The 17194-nt window shown below is 42.2% G+C and overlaps 1 protein-coding gene across 1 annotated transcript; it reads right to left on the bottom strand.

The window, feature by feature from the left end:
• Positions 1-7034: 7034 nt before the first annotated feature.
• LOC136505522 (protein LITTLE ZIPPER 3-like) lies at positions 7035-7307 on the bottom strand. Its single transcript, XM_066500687.1, has one exon. The coding sequence runs from the start codon at positions 7305-7307 to the stop codon at positions 7035-7037; it is 273 nt and encodes a 90-aa protein (XP_066356784.1).
• Positions 7308-17194: the final 9887 nt, after the last annotated feature.

Raw genomic sequence — 17194 nt, 5'->3', positions numbered from 1 at the left:
TCACGAAACTTGTTGAGGTGTCATTTCATCGCATGTATAGGCTGTGATAAAAAATTGAGTGGGTTTCGAGCAAGGTGCGACGTCCGATGCCTAAAACTCAGACATCTCCGCATGTGATGTCTGGGTTTTAGGCATCGGACGTCGCAACTTGCTCGAAACCCACTTAATTTTTTATCACAGCCTATACATGCGATGAAATGACACCTCAACAAGTTTCGTGAATTTTGGACTTCGTTTCCATTTTATATAATTTAAAAATACTTTACACGCAAGTTCCTCGCCGTGTTCCGTGAAAACGATGCGCCAAATTTGGCATCTATCACTGGATACGGTCTCACACCACATGCAATACCATGAATATGATTTTTTGAATCACTCAATTCCAATATTCGATGCACCTGCAATTCAAATTTGAATTACCGGGAAGAATTCAAGTAAATGGAATAAACTTATTAAATATAGCTAATAAAATAAAAAAAGCTCCAAATTTTAATATGTACTTTAAGGTACAACAGTAAACCCAGGGAAAATTTTGGAAGCAAAAAAACAAAAAAAAAATTTTGCCGAGAGCATAGGAACGACACTCGGTCTTTGCCGAGGGCCGAATTCTGACCCTCGGCAAAACAGACGGCAGGTGAAGGCCGTTTGCCTGCCGTCATGGGTTTACCGACGGCCATGTTTTGCCGAGAGCCGGACCTCGGCAAAGATAAACTTTTACCAACGGTCTTTCTTTGCCGACGGCCGGACCCTCGGCAAAGGTCCCGGTTGCCAAGAGGAATTCTTTGCCAACGACCTGGCCCTCGGCAAATATTGTTTTGCCGACGGCCTATCGTTGCCGAGGGCCAACTCTCGGCAAACCTTTCTTTGCCGAGAGCCCGACATTTGGCTCTCGGCAAAGACTCTGGCTCTTGGCAACGGGCCTGTTTCCGGTAGTGAAGGCTGCGTTTAGTTGGGTCAAATTTGAGAATTTGACTACTGTAGCACTTTCGTTTTTATTTGGCAATTAGTGTTCAATCATGGACTAATTAGGCTCAAAACGTTCGTCTCGCGATTTTCAACCAAACTGTGCAATTAGTTTTTTTCGTCTACATTTAATGCTCTATGTACGTATTGCAAAATTCGATGTGATGGATACTGTAGCACTTATTGGGAAAAGTTTTTGGAAATAAACATGGGCTAATACTTGTAATCCAAGGGTTTCATCACACGGCAACATGATTAATTATAACTAATCGTCCCTGACATGATGAATTGCTGCAGAGTCGTTGAGTGCATACACCTGTAGTTGCAATGAGCGTGGTGGTACAAATGGTGTGAATTCGTAAAGACCGAACACATGGATTTTTTATTATTATGGAAGTCTCTTTTTACTTGGTACTTTCTATCCCCATTGTTCTATGTACCTTTGAGCACTTTGAATCGATCTCAATTTGTGCTATATCTATTAGTGTACTGTGTATAGAGAGTATTTTTTTTGCCCTCTATTATTTAGCCCCCCCCCCCCCCCCCCCCCCCCCCGTCCGTTTCTAGATCCGTCACTGACTGTTGTGCAGAGTTAATTTGGAGATTATCTTCGTTTTGAACAACTAGCAGGGAATATACCAGGTATAAAATAAAATAGATTGTTCCACATCTGAAATTGGTTGTTTCAGTTCTCAGCTCAGGAGTACAAATGGAACTGTTCCAGGTCCTGATCCATGCTCAAGTACTGTATGGGAATTGGGATATATGGAGCAGAAGCAAAGAGAAATTTGTGGCGTAAGAAGCAGAAATCCAGTTATGAGGTTTGGCATTAATGATTTTTTAATATTTGGCGCTCGATTCAGAGGACATCCACGTGAGCAAATCCCAGACCATGCACACCCCTGCGTTTCCCTCCTTTTTTTATTTCTTTCTTCTTCTTTCCTTTTTCCCCCTCTCCTTGTTTCTTTTTTTCTTTTCTTTTTTATTTTTTTTTAGAAAAACCATAGGAGTTGGGTAGTATAGGTTGTGTTCGATAAGTTTTTCTAGGTAATTTAGTTGACTGGGTTGTTATAAAAAATGTACAAACATAGTTGAATGAGTTATTATTTTAGAAACTTATTTTTTCAACAAGTTTTCCAAAGAGGTTAAACAACAAAAAAATCTTAATTATTTATATAAGTTGTTCATAAAAAATCCAAAACTACAAAGTTTTCCAGAGATGTTGAATAGCAAAAAGGAAACCTTATATGTAAAAGTTTCCAAAAATAGAAGTTTTGAGTAAAATATACCGACAGTCCCTAAAGTTGGGAGACGATGTTATCTAGGTCCCAAACTTTCTTTTTTTATTATTTTTTTTTTGTCCCTAAACCCGTTTGGACAAGTTTAGGGATCCTATGCAGAGGGAGCCCCTGGCTCTGATGGCTTGAACAGAATATTTGCCATTGGAACTATAAAACCACAAAAATATTTTATGCTGGGTGAAACTCTACTTTCGTTGTCTTGTTGCATGTTCTCCCTTTCAGTATGTAGAGCTATCGTTCCTCAGATCATTTGTAGTTCTAAATTTCTGCATTTTAGTAGAATCATTAGTGTATTGTTATCAACTCTTGACATTGTGGGCTTACTGTTATCAGGCTCTGAGCATTGAAGAACGAACGACAGAACCATGATCTCATACACCAATCCTAAAGCCACTGGCAGGTAAAGGTAGCTTTTTGTGCAAATACCATGGTTATATTGACCAAGAGCTCACTTGTTTCATAAATATATTTTATGTATATTTTGTTACTCTAAAATGTTATGATTTTCTTCCAATTTAGACTACTTACGTGATTTGAATGGCAATGATAAAGATATCAGGATCATATGGCTGAGGAGTGTGCGTGACCTCCAATCCTGGTCCTTTAACCGCATGAACAACCGCTATAAGTTTGGGAAAGAGTCATACAAGTGTGCTATGATCCCAGGGGAAGGGCACTTTTTCATATATCTTCAATACAATAACAAGTAGACGTGCTTAGTCATAGAAGGGTCTACACTTTATTTGGTTGGTTTCATCATATCAAGCGTACGTGGGGCCAATTGTGCGTGTTTAGGAAATGAATAATGTCCCAATCACATATATTGAGGAGTCAGTCAAAATGAAGTGGACAAGAGATTAGGCTATCTCCAACAACAACACCCAAAATACAAGACTTATTCGTCCTTTGGGTAGCGCTACAGGCAAAAAGTTCAATACCTATTCGGCATCTTCTCCAACAACAAGACCCAAAAGAGAATCCTTTCTGCAAATGGGTTTCCAGGAGAGATGATGCCCATATTTGAGTTGTGCCTTTTAGGCAACCCAAAATAGGCCTCCCGTATAGGTATTTTGTTAGAGGCTGATTTTTGATCTCTTGCTACCCATTTTGGATTTATGGTCGGAGACGGTCTTACTTCTATGCAAAAGAATCTAAGGTCGGAGCAGAACCTTTGAGGTCAGCATTTGGTGTCATGTAGAGGCACACGGCTAGACAATGGCTAGATCCTCAAATGTCGAGGTCTGCAAGTGGTGTGACATCTGTATTATTCATTTTCTTGAAGTTGCAAGGTCTAATTCACTGATGTTGTGTAACATCAATATTCGTTTCAGTGAAAGTGGCAAAGTTGGAAAAAAAAACTTGTCACAAAAGCTAAGCAATGGTCAAAGGATTGCCAATTTGCTTTAAAATAGCTGATCGTGACTATGACAGAGAGTGAGATTTCTAAGAGTAAAAACAAGAAGGGGAAGTTAAAGAAGGCCAAGATTAGGAAAAGGAAGGTAGTAACAAGTGAGGTCTCAGGGACAGCAAAGAAAAGATGTAAAGTTATGAGTGATGAACAAATCCAGTGTCATAGAGAGCATGTCAGATTATTTCACCGATCAGATCCATATCATGTAATTGCTACCTTGTCCTTATTGTCTATCTAGCTACGTGATGGGGAGGCTTTTGGTATTGTGGTTTAAAGGATGAAAATTTGGATGAAGAAATGGACTTTCTAATTCAGTTAGTTCTAGTAGATCTAGTTTGAAAAAGATCCAACGGTCTGCGACGCCGTTGCCAACCCACGGAGAGCCGGAGCTTGCCTTAGAGGGTGTTTGGCAAGGACTAAATTTTAGTTCATGTTACATCAAACGTTTAGATATTAATTAGGGGAATTAAATATGAGTTAATTATAAAACTAATTACATAGATGGAGACTAATTTACGAGACGAATTTATTAAGCCTAATTAACCTATCATTAGCACATATTTACTATAGCTACCACATTGTCAAATTATGGACTAATTAGGTTTAAAAAATTCGTCTCACAAATTAGTCACAATCTATGTAATTAGTTATTTTTAGTCTATATTTAATACTCTATATATGTGTCCAAACATCCGATGAGACAGGGACTGAAACTCGGTGTAAAGAACCAAACAGACACTTAGTCGTGCCACACTATTATCCAACAAGGTCACTTCAGTGTCCTGTCGTGGCTGTTCTGGGAGCACAGCCTGCGTTAGGGGATGTTTGGTTCTTTCTTCTAAACTTTAGTCGTTGTTTCATGGGATGTTTGACACATGCATAGAGTATTAAATATAGACTAATTACGAAACTAATTGCATAGTTTATGACTAATTTATGAGACGAATTTTTTAAGTCTAATTAGTTCATGATTTGACAATGTGGTGCTACAGTAAACATGTGCTAATGACACATTGATTAGGCTTAATAAATTCGTCTCGTGGATTACTAACGGATTCTGTAATTTATTTTTTTATTAGTATCCAAATATCCTATGCAACATCCTCATATAACACCTCCTAAATTTTAGTCACGGGATCAAACACCCTCTTAATCGTGCCACACTATTATCCAACAATGTCACTTCAGTGTCCTGTCGTGGGTGTTCTGGGAGCAGTCTCTTAAAAACCTCCATAATGGCTTGGTAGTCACGTCCATTTCTCCCATGGAGAGACGAATCATGGGGATTCGATAGTTACTGTCGTGGGCTCATGAATCATATGGTTATGTGGACAGTGGGTCGATGTGCGTTCAATATTTAAGTGATTCTGAGTAACCAACTATGGAAGTGAAAACTTTATATTCTATTAATACAAAACAATCAAATTTGGAAGTTAAGAAAGTAAGATTCTCCTAACTTAAATTTTATGGTTTGGATTATTTAAGTCTCTAAGTGAATTTTTTTTATAAATAATATATATTTTACTTGTTTTGATATTATTTAGCTTCTCTAAAATTAGCTTGCATTTCTGCTTTCTAGGGACACAATGCTGGTCTTCGTAATTTGGGGAATACGCGCAATGCCAATTCTACATTACAATGTATGTATTCAATTCCAGAGTTGAGGTCAGCTTTATAGAGGTTTAAACAAACCCTGAATTAACAGCCTGTTCGTTTCGTCATAAATGATCGTGGATTATTTACTGCTGGCTGGTTTGGTATGAGAGAAAAATAATGTTGTAGCTTATAATCCACGATCGTATACGAGCAAGCAAACAGGCTGTAAATAATTTCATGATGTTTCTACGTTACAAAAGCTAGAGAGATAGGTTGGTGGGGGCAGCCCTCCCTTTTATTTGTAAAGCTATTACACAATCCCTAAACTTGCCCTTAGATATTTTTCTAAACCACTTAACCTAGGGGCAAAATGGTTCATCTTTTGATCGGTGCATCTGACGGCCACGAGCTCTTCACGGCTTTGCTTCGCCTCGAAGCAAGCTTCGCAATGACGTCATGTGCTGCCCCAAAGTCCATCCTGAACTTTATCCTAGGTTTTGAGACCCAAACCTAGCAAAACTGTCCGCCTGTGGTTTTAAGGCCCAAACCACCAAACCTAGCTGGAGAAGCGTATCCTCTACGCCTCCTCCAGGATCTCAAGACGTGTCACCGTTCGTCCTCGACCACCCGATCACCAAGTCCTTCGCGCCCCGGCCAACCGCCATCTTGACTTTGGTCTACTCCTCCACATATACACTTGCTTGTCGGTGTCCCCAGGTGTTAACCACCAACGGTTAGTCTCTCGGCCCTTGGTCCAAGCCTCTCGTCCATCCTTCACCGCTCTATCGGCACGGCACGACCTTACTTGACCTTCTCCATGGCCGTCAATCATCTCTGTGCTCCACACCTGTTGACAAGCCAAGAGACATGTTGTACAATAACACACTCACGCCATGGTTAGTCTCTTCAAACTCAACCAAAGCTTAATCATTTTCTGACAATCACTCATCACCAATCGACACACATGGGCACAAGTCAGCCACCTAAGCTTGATCATCTCCCGACAACCACTCGTCACATAATCCACACATGTGGGCACATATGTGTTCGCAGACGGAGATGATCGATGGGCTGAATTTAATGCTAGGCCTAAGCTTTTGTACGTGGGGCCCATATTAGGCATGGTCTACTGTGGGCTTCTTATGAAATGAAGCCCAAACCTCTACGCGCGAGGCTCTGGTCATGGACCTGTTTGATCTCATCCGCTCTACCTAGCCTAGTTTATTGGCCCGTTCTCCCGGGCATCATCAATCTAAAATTATTTTAGATTGAAAAAGCAAGCGGTTCCCGTTTCACATTTTGAAAAAGGGAGCCATCAACTCGAAGTTGATTCACAATTTATATACAACCTGATGTATTGATATATCTCCTTATTTTCTTCTATATACAAACTATATAATAACTAATTAAACAGAGGAGAATGCGCGATATATATGGAGAATGAAGTGCTGGAAATGACGCACGGCATCGAAGCATAAGCATCGTGGAAGATAAGCTGAACGATGATGAATTGCTGACTGACAAGCTAAGTACTGCACTGCTGCATACATACATAGCACAAAATGCTGCCACTGCTGGCTGGCTGGCTTCGTTCTCACCATCTAGCTTCTCCTTGGTTCTACTACGACATCCACTCCACTCACTGCTAAGTAACCAGCTACTACCTGCCTGCTACACTACTAGTACTAGTACTTATTTACAGATAAGAAAGACAAGCTTGCATGCGTGCATGCACGACCGAGCAGTGGCTAGTGGCTGCTTCTTCACTTGGGCTGCTGCTGCTTGCCGCCGGCCGCCTTTGCCTTGAGGTTGGCGGCGGCGGCAGAACCAGAACCGGAGACGGAGCCGGAAGGGCCGGCGGCACCCTGGTGCTGCTGCTGCTGGCGCTGCTTGAGCTCGGCGAGGAGGGCCTTGTTCTCCTGGTCCAGCTGCTGCGCCTTCCTCCGCATCCCCTCGTTCTCCTGCATGATGAGCAGGTTCTCCAGGCACTTCCCCTGCGCCATCCTCCGCAGCCGCTCGTTCTCCGCGCGCTCCATCGATCGGTCGATCCCTGCGCTCGATCTGCACCCAAAACTACCTGTATCTGTATGTATGCAAAGAGAAGAAGCATCGATCCATGAACAACAGCGGTTGAGCAGACAAATTAAAGCAACGGAACAAGAGACGACAGCTAACACTAGCTTTTGGATGCAAGCGAGAGGACGTCACCTCTCTCTGAAGTGTCTGAAGCGGTCGATCGGTTGGCCTTCAAGCTTCAAAGGCAGATGATGATGATATGTGTGGAAGGAGGCTTGAGCAAGAAGAGCTCGATCGGTCTGTGTTGTTGTGCTGCAATGCGATCAGCACGCTTGGCCTGGGGCCCTATTTATAGCCAGCCGGAGCCGGTGCCGGCCCTATAGTCGAGCTCAAGGGCGAGCAGCGGATCGGTACTGGGTAGTAGGTGTGTTCAAATCCAGCCGTTCACGAGCAATGCTGGTCGTCATCACACTCTGGACTACTGCAGCTGCAGACACGAGGCTGTCAACAGCAAAGTGTGATGATGGAGGTGAATTGATGACGCAGTCTCTCCCTGGGAAGAAGAGAAGGTCCAAAGATACGCCATCATCGTTCGTCTTCCTCCTCCTCGGTCCTGTCACTCTTTGCATAGATTGCTCTCGCCTGGCCTGACTTTGCGCTTCTTCTCCGGCGCCCTCAGTTAAGTTTTATTTTCAACCTAAAATTCCAAAAAGTGCTGCAGTAGCCATCACATCGAATGTTTATGGCTCGTGCATGGGATATTAAATGTAGACGAAAAAAAATTAATTGCACAGTTTGGTGGAAAATTACGAGACGAACGTTTTGAGCCAAATTAGTCCATGTTTGAATACTAATTGCCAAATAAAAACGAAAGTGCTACAGTAGCCTAAATTTCAACTTCCTGAAACTAAACACGCTGTAAGCTGCTGAACAAGATAGATACTGTTATCAATAGCGGAGCTACTGTGTTTAGTTTCGTAGAAAATCGCCGTGTAAGACTGTCTCCATCAACCACGACCCAAAATATAATATTCATTCGTCCTTTTGGGTAGCGCTACAGGTAAAGGGTTCCATACTTATTTTTTTTGTCTTCTTCAACAACAAGACCTAAAAGACAACCTTTTCTGCAAATGGATTTACAGAAGAGAGGATATTCAGATTTGGGTTATGCATCTCCTGGCACCTAAAATAGATCTTCCATATAGATACTCTTGGAGACTATAGGTATTGTGTTGGACACCTATTTTGAGTTTGGATTCCGCAATTGTCGGTGTTTTCGGACCACCGACGAGTAAATTTGTATTTGCGCGTCTGGCTCGGATGGTGTGCACGGAGGACACAAGGGTTTATACTGGTTCGGGCGAAACGTCCCTATGTCCAGTTCGCTGCTGCTCGTGTTATCGACACTTCGACACTTTGTTTGCAGTAGGGGTTACAAACAGGCGAGTGATCCCAAGTCTCTGGTGGAAGGAGTGAACGGGTGCTGAGAGCTCGATTGCCGTTCAGCTATGTGCTTGTGTCGTGCTCTTGTGTTTTTTCTCGTGGTTCGGTCTCGTGCGGATCTATCTTTTTCCTCATGGGGCGCTCTGCTTCCCCTTTTATAGGTGAAGGAAAAGTGTAGGTTACAGTGGAGGAAAAAGGAGAAGAACAAGAGAGAAGAAGGCTTTCAGGATCGCCGGGTCCTTCTTCTCCTTCATACAGGTCCTACCGATCCAGTAGATGTCAACAGGGATGGCTCCACGTCGTGGCCCTGTTCGTCACTGGCGCCATGCGCAGGCGTCATTGGCGGGTCATGGCGTTCCATTCCATCCTAGTGGACGTCGTGGTAAACTGATGCACCTATCAGTGTTCGTACGAGGGTTAGGCAGAACAGCATCGCCACGCTCGACGCTGTTCTTGATGTGAATCCTCAGGTATGGCCCATCATGGCCACGGGTTACATCAAGTCATGTCAGTCTCTTCCTGGTGTCAAAGTTTTGACCCAGGCCCATATGTTTGGACCTAGAGTGGTTGGCGGTGGTATGGGTCCCGGTCGGGCGAGATGGAACGCGAACCCAAGGGGTCGGGCGAGACGGAGCGCGAACCCAAGGGGTCTGGCGAGATGGAGCCCGCGGCCTTGGGCGAGACCCACAGAGCACGCGGCATCGAGGTCGGACGAGACTTTTTAATACGTCTTGCTCTATCCGGGAAAGCCAGCGCGGGCGCTAACTCTCTTGCTTTGAGTATCCCTAATATCAATACCCGACAGTAGCCCCCGAGCCTGTGGAGGAGTAGAATACTCCTTTGAAGGCTTTTCCGGACGGGAGGACTCTGAGGGCCTTGACCTTCTTTTTGTAGCCCGCGGTGTGTCCTGGTAGGACGACGGTTCCCTTTTGTCGTGATCGGCCCTTTTGGGGCATGTAACCGTAGGATTTAGGAGGTCGGAAAGATTTTTCTTGATTCTGGTCCCCTAGGATCCAATTCGTCCGTCGTCGTACTACGATCGCACGTTCGGTCTCCTTGCGAGTCCAACTTTTCTCGAGACCTCACGCGTAGCAGGGGTCCAGTCAAGGGTCGGCTCGTCTTTGTAATAGTCGTCCCTCAAGCATTTTTTCGATAAAACGAAGGGGCTGATCCATGCCATGTTTTTTCTCAATGGACGAAACTTGCTGCTCGACGAGCTGCTAACGGGCTAGTCTGAGTCGGGCCCCAGCTTCCTATTCATAGGGGTCCAGCATGGGTCAGCTTGTGACCGACTGAAAGCACTAGTTTGGTTTTGGTGAATTGATGAAACCCTAAGTGCTAACCTAGTTTATCAAGTGTTCATGAGATAGGTAGCACACTCCAAGTTGCGAAGCAAACAAAGATCATAGCATGATGAAGATGATGCCATGGTGATGATCAAGTGCTTGGACTTGGAAAGAAGAAAGAGAAAAATAAGAAGCTCAAGGCAAAGGTATAAACCATAGGAGCTATTTTGTTTTGGTGATCAAGACACTTAGAGAGTGTGATCACATTTAGGTTTGATAGTCGTACTATTAAGAGGGGTGAAACTCGTATCGGAATGCGGTTATCAAAGTGCCACTAGATGCTCTAACTCATTGCATATGCATTTAGAATCTAGTGGAGAACTAACACCCTTGAAAATGTTTGTGAAAATATGCTAACACATGTGCACAAGGTGATACACTTGGTGGTTGGCACATTTGAGCAAGGTTGAAGAAGTTAGAGGTGAAATAGAGTTGGTCGCAAAGATGCTGGCGTCGGTCAACTGATCGGACACTGGGTCGCTCAGTGACCGAACGCTGAAGGGCTGTGTCCGATCGTATTGTCGGTCAGCACAGTAAGAAGTCAAAGTGTGACCGGACGCTGGCAGGGTCCGGTCGAGCATGACCGGACATGTCCGATCGACAAAAGTCAGTTTTGGAACCTTACTGTAAACGACCGGACATTGGGTGTTCAGCGTCCGGTCAACTCAGGCAGAGCATCTGGTCAATATAGATGACTGTTGAAGTCGGGACACATGGCTAACTACGAGCGACCGGACGCTGGGGGCTCAGCGTCCGGTCAACTGACCAGAGCGTCCGGTCAGCCCGCGTTATGCCCAGTGAAGGGGTATAACGGCTCTATTTTGTGGGGGCTTCTATTTAAGCCCCATGGCCAGCTATGGCTCACAACTTTGGCCATTTTCATTGACATAGCAACCTTGCGAGCTTAGCCAAAGTCCTCCCACTCATCTCCATCATTGATTTATCATCATAGTGAGATTGGGACTGATCCAAGTGCATTGCTTGAGTGATTGCATCTAGAGGCACTTGGTGTTCGTGTTTCGCTGCGAATGCCGCTTATTACTCTTGGTGGTTGCCGCCACCTAGATGGCTTGGAGTAGCGAGGATCGTCGAGCGGAGAGTGGTGATTGTCTTCGGCTCTGATCGTGGTGATTGTGAGGGGTTCTTGACCTTTCCCCGATGGAGAGCCAAAAGGTACTCTAGTGGATTATTCGTGGCTTGTGTGATCCTCATCTTGTGTTGGTTGTGTGACACCCTATTGAGGGTTTGGCGTGTGATGCCAATTAGTGCGTGAACCTCTAAGTGAGTGAATCGCCATAATGAGGAGTAGCTTGCCGGCAAGCAAGTGAACCTCGATAAAAATCATTGTGTTCTTCATTTGATTCCAAGGTGATTGGTCTTCATTGTTATTCATCGTTGTGATTAATTGGTTCCTTTCTCGACAAGGCGGTATAACCTTCTTGATCACTCTCTTTATATTACCACAAACTAGTTGTCAAGCTCTTTAGTGTAGCCTAGTTTTGAGAGCTTGTTTGCTTGGTTGGTGTGACTCTTTAGTTAGTCTTTGAGAGCACACTAACATAGAGTAGTGTTATAGCTATTGTGTGAATAGATATTATCTAAACTAGAATTGTGGTAGGTGGCTTGCATTTTGAGTAGGCTAGCGCAACACTTACTTCTCCACATAATTGTCTAACCATTTTGTTAAGTGTTGTTGTAGAAATTTATTAGGCTATTCACCTCCCCCTCTAGCCATTAGAACCTTTCAAGTGGTATCAGAGCCGAGGTCACCGTGATTTGAGGCTTAACAACCTTCGGTGTAAAAATGGCTCAAGTCAACAACACCAAGAAGCCACCCTAATTTGATGGCTCAAATTATCCTTATTGGAAGTCAAAGATGACCACACACATTAAGTCAATCAATAGAAAAGTGTGGAAGGTGGTGGAAACAAAAATTGAGATTGGTGATCCGGAGAATCCCACTGCCACCGAAGAAGTGCTTCTTCAAAACAATGATATTGCTCTAAGTGCTATTCATGATGCAATTGACGAAAGAATATTTGAGCAAATCAAGAATATTAAGATGGCTCATGAGGCTTGGAAGAAGTTGGAAGAATCATTTGAGGGCACTCAAGCCATGAAGGGTGCAATGGCATACATTCTCAAAGAGAAGTTTGCAAGCTTCAAGATGAAGGAGGATGAGAGTGTGCCGGAGATGTTTCATAGGCTTCAAGTGCTTATCAATGATCTCAAAGCACTTGGAGAAGAAGTGAAGGACAAGGACTTCTCCCATAAGTTCTTGAGATACTTGCCTTCAAGATTTGGTACATTGGTCACCATTCTAGTGAGAAGTGGTTTGGACACCATGACATCAAACCAAGTTTTGGGAGATATAATGACCGATGATAAATATAGAGATGATTATGAGAAGGAAGAAAAGAAAGAGAAGAAAGATGAGAAGATGGAGGAGAAGAAGAAGAGTATGGCATTCAAGGCCACATCATCCAAGGGTAAAGCTAAGCAAGAAACATCAAGTGAAGATGATGATTCATGGGATGATGATGATGATGAGAAGATGGCTCTATTTGTCAAGAGATTTGGTAAGTTCATGGTGAAGAAGGGATACCGTGCTAGAAGAAAGAAGTCTTCATTCAAGAACAAAGAAGAGTCAAGAAGGTGCTTCAAGTGTGGAAGCAAACATCATCTTGTTGCTCAATGTCCATACAATAGCGACAATGATGATGACAATAAGAAGAACAAGAAGAAGGACAAGAAGGAAAAGAAAGAGAAGGACAAGATAACCTTCAAGAAGAAGAAGGGTGGTTCATATGTGGTCACTTGGGATATTGATGCTTCCTCAAGTGATGATGATGATAGTGATAATGATAAGACCACCAAGAAGAAGGTTCTTGCAAGCATTGCCATCAATGAGAAGCCTTCTCTCTTCGACTCTTCGTCTTGCTTCATGGCTAAGGCCACTAAGGTACAAACTTGTGATGATGAAAGTGATGAAGAACATGATGATGAAAATGAAAATGATAATGATAATGATAATGATAGTGATAGTGATGATGATGAACCTACTAAAGATGAATTAATTGACATGCTAGAAGATGCTAGAGAACACTTTGACATCAAAAGAAGAGAATGCAAAAGCTTGCGTAAGGAACTAAAAGCCCTTAAGCAAGCCTTTGATGAGCTCAATGCATCTCATGAGAGGCTAGAGGAAGCTAATGAGAAGCTTGGAAAAGCTCATAAAAAGCTTGAAAAGGCTCATTCATCTTTGCTTGATGAGCAAAATAAAAAGAAGCATGTGGAAACTTGTGATTTAATTAATGCATCACTATCTATACCTATCATTGTTGCTCCTACTACCCCTTCTTGTAGCACTTCTACTTCTACCTCATCTAGTAGTGACGGTCTCACTTGTGATGCCTCACTAGTGGTTGAGAATGAGAATCTCAAGAAGGAGGTCAACAAGCTCACTCACACCTTAGCTAAGGCTTATGGTGGTGAGGACCGCTTGCTTATATGCTTGGGTAGCCAAAGAGCTTCTCTATACAAAGAGGGATTGGGCTATACCCCCAAGAAAGGAAAGACGGCCTTTGCTCCTCACAAAACTAGTTTTGTGAAGAACAATAGTCGGTTTTGCACTAATTGCAAGCAAGTTGATCACAAAGAGCATGAATGCACCAACAAGAGAAAAAACGCTAATGTATCCTCCATTAAGCTTAATTCTTTCTACATGCTTACTAATGGTACAAATGGTGTAAAGGCTAAGTTCATTAGTAAACCATGGATGGGCTTAAAGAAGAAAGCCATTTGGGTACCAAAGAGCTTAGTGGCTAACCTTCAAGGACCCAAGCAAGTTTGGGTACCTAAAAGGAATTGATCTTTTTTTATAGGTCAATTACAAAGCTGGAGGAAGGCATTGGGTTCTTGATAGTGGGTGCACTCAACACATGACCGATGATGCAAGGATGTTCAACTCAATCAACACCAATGGCAATGATGGTTATGATAGTATCACATTTGATGATAATGGCAAAGGCAAGGTCAAAGGGCTTGGTAAGATTGTAATATCCAATGACATGAGCATATCCAATGTGTTGCTAGTAGAAAGCTTGAACTTCAATTTGCTATCCATGGCTCAATTATGTGATTTTGGATTCAAATGCATATTTGGGGTAGATGATGTAGAGATCATAAGTGTAGATGGCTCTAACTTGATCTTCAAAGGCTTTAGATATGAGAATCTATACTTGGTTGTTTTCAATGCTAGTGAAGCTAAATTATCTACATGCTTGTTCACTAAGTCTAGCATGGGTTGGTTATGGCATAGAAGGCTTGGTCATGTTGGAATGAAACAATTGAATAGATTGGTTAAGCATGACTTAGTTAAAGGCTTGAAAGATGTTGTGTTTGAAAAGGATAAACTTTGTAGCTCTTGTCAAGCCAGAAAACAAGTTGGAAACACCTATCCTAAGAAAAGCATGATGAGCACTAGTAAAGCATTTGAGTTATTGCACATGGATTTGTTTGGGCTAACACAATACACTAGCATTGGTGGAAATAAATATGGCTTTGTGATAGTGGATGATTACACTAGATACACATGGGTATTCTTTCTAGTGGACAAAAGTGATGTATTTGCAATATTCAAATCATTTATCAAAGGCATTCACAATGAGTTTGAAACAACCATCAAGAGAGTTAGAAGTGATAATGGTAGTGAGTTCAAGAACATTAGAATTGATAAGTTGTGTGATGAATTTAGAATTAGACATCAATTCTCGGCCAAGTACACTCCACAATCAAATGGCCTTGTTGAGAGGAAAAATAGAACACTCATTGATATGGCAAGGTCTATGCTTAGTGAGTACAATGTTAGTCAATCTTTTTGGGCCAAAGCTATCAACATGGCTTGCTATTGTAGCAACCATCTTTATTGTCACCCATTGAAAGAGAAGACACCATATGAGCTCTTGAATGGTAGAAAGCACAACATTGCATATTTTCGGGTCTTTGGTTGCAAATGCTATATCTTGAAGAAAGACACTAGAATGGGCAAGTTTGACAAGAAATGTAATAAAGGATTCCTACTTGGTTATTCCACTACAAGCAAAGCATATAGAGTTTGGAATTTGGATAGCGGTACTCTTGAGGAAGTTCATGATGTTGAATTTGATAAAACCAAGGGTTCACAAGTAGAGGATGAGAACTTAGAAGATGTTAGAGGCATTCAACTTTCAAATATCATGAAGAACATGGATATTGGTGAATTGAGGCCTAGGCAAGTGAATGATGATGAAGATGATCTAGTACAAGTGCTTTCTAACTCAAATGTGCAAGATGATACAAATCAAGTTAGTACAAGTGGCTCTCATGATAATGAACAAGATCAAGTGGCTAGTACATCATCTCTACCCAACGATCAAGCATGTGCAAGCAATCAAGCTCCAATCCTCCAACCAACCAATGTTACAAGAGATCATCCATTGGACACTATAATTGGAGATATTTCAAGAGGTGTGCAAACAAGATCAAGATTGGCTTCATTTTGTGAACACTTCTCATTTGTGTCATCCATTGAACCAAAGAAGATAGATGAAGCTTTGAAGGATATTGATTGGGTGAATGCTATGCATGAAGAATTGAATAACTTCACAAAAAATCAAGTATGAGAATTGGTAAAAAGATCAAAGGGACGCAATGTGATTGGAACTAAATAGGTCTTTAAAAACAAGCAAGATTAAGATAGGATAGTTGTAAGGAACAAAGCAAGATTGGTTGCACAAGGATATACACAAGTTGAAGGTCTTGACTTTGGAGAAACATATGCCTCGGTTGCTAGATTGGAAGCAATTAGAATCTTGCTAGCCTATGCTTGTGCCCACAACATCAAGCTCTATCAAATAGATATTAAGAGTGCATTTCTCAATGGTTACATCAATGAAGAAGTATATGTTGAGCAACCTCCCGGTTTTGAAGATGACAAGAAGCCCAACCATGTGTACAAGTTGAAGAAAGTTTTGTATGGCTTGAAGCAAGCACCTAGAGCATGGTATGAGAGATTGAGGGACTTCCTACTCTCTAAAGGGTTCACAATGGGCAAGGTTAACACCACTCTTTTCATCAAGAAGATTAGAAAAGACTTGTTTGTGTTACAAATCTATGTTGATGATATCATATTTGGGTAAACAAATCAAGATTTTTGTGATAAATTTGGAAAGATAATGGCTAATGAGTTTGAGATGTCCATGATTGGAGAGTTGAGTTACTTTCTTGGTCTTCAAATCAAGCAATTGAAGAATGGTACATTTATGAGCCAAGGCAAGTACATCAAGGACATGATCAAAAAGTTTGGAATGGGTGATAGTAAAGCCATTAGCACACCAATGAGAACCAATGGCAACTTGGATAGTGATGCAAGTGGAGACATGGTAGATCAAAAGTTGTATCGATCTATGATTGGAAGTATACTCTATGTGACCGCATCAAGGCCGGATGTCATGTTTAGTGTATGCATGTGTGCAAGATTTTCAAGCCTCACCAAGAGAAAGTCATTTGAAGGCTATAAAAAGGATATTGAGGTACTTGAAGCATACATAAAATGTTGGTTTGTGGTATCCCAAAGGAGCAAAGTTTGAGCTAGTTGGTTACTCCGACTTGGATTATGCGGGATACAAGGTTGAAAGGAAGAGCATATCAGGCACATGTCAATTGTTGGAAAGATCACTTGTTTCATGGTCATCAAAAAAGCAAAATAGTGTTGCATTATCAACCGCCGAAGCCGAATACATATCCACCGGTAGTTGTTGTGCACAAATTCTTTGGATGAAGGCCACCTTGAATGACTCTGGAATCAAGTTTAAGAAAGTGCCATTGCTATGTGACAATGAGGGTGCAATCAAGTTAACCAACAATCTGGTTCAACATGCAAGAACAAAGCACATTGATGTCCGCCACCATTTCATAAGAGATCACCAACAAAAAGGGGACATTTGCATTGAGAGTATAGGCACCGAAGATCAACTTGCCGATATATTCACCAAGCCATTGGATGAGAAAAGGTTTTGCAAGCTAAGGAATGAGTTGAACATAATGGATTTCTCAAATATGTTGATGAGGACATGACC

The sequence above is a fragment of the Miscanthus floridulus genome, chromosome 14 (assembly GCF_019320115.1).
Source record: "Miscanthus floridulus cultivar M001 chromosome 14, ASM1932011v1, whole genome shotgun sequence".
Lineage (NCBI taxonomy): Eukaryota > Viridiplantae > Streptophyta > Magnoliopsida > Poales > Poaceae > Miscanthus > Miscanthus floridulus.
The sequence above is the reverse complement of the archived record's forward strand: the minus strand, read 5'-3'. Positions and strand labels throughout refer to the sequence as shown.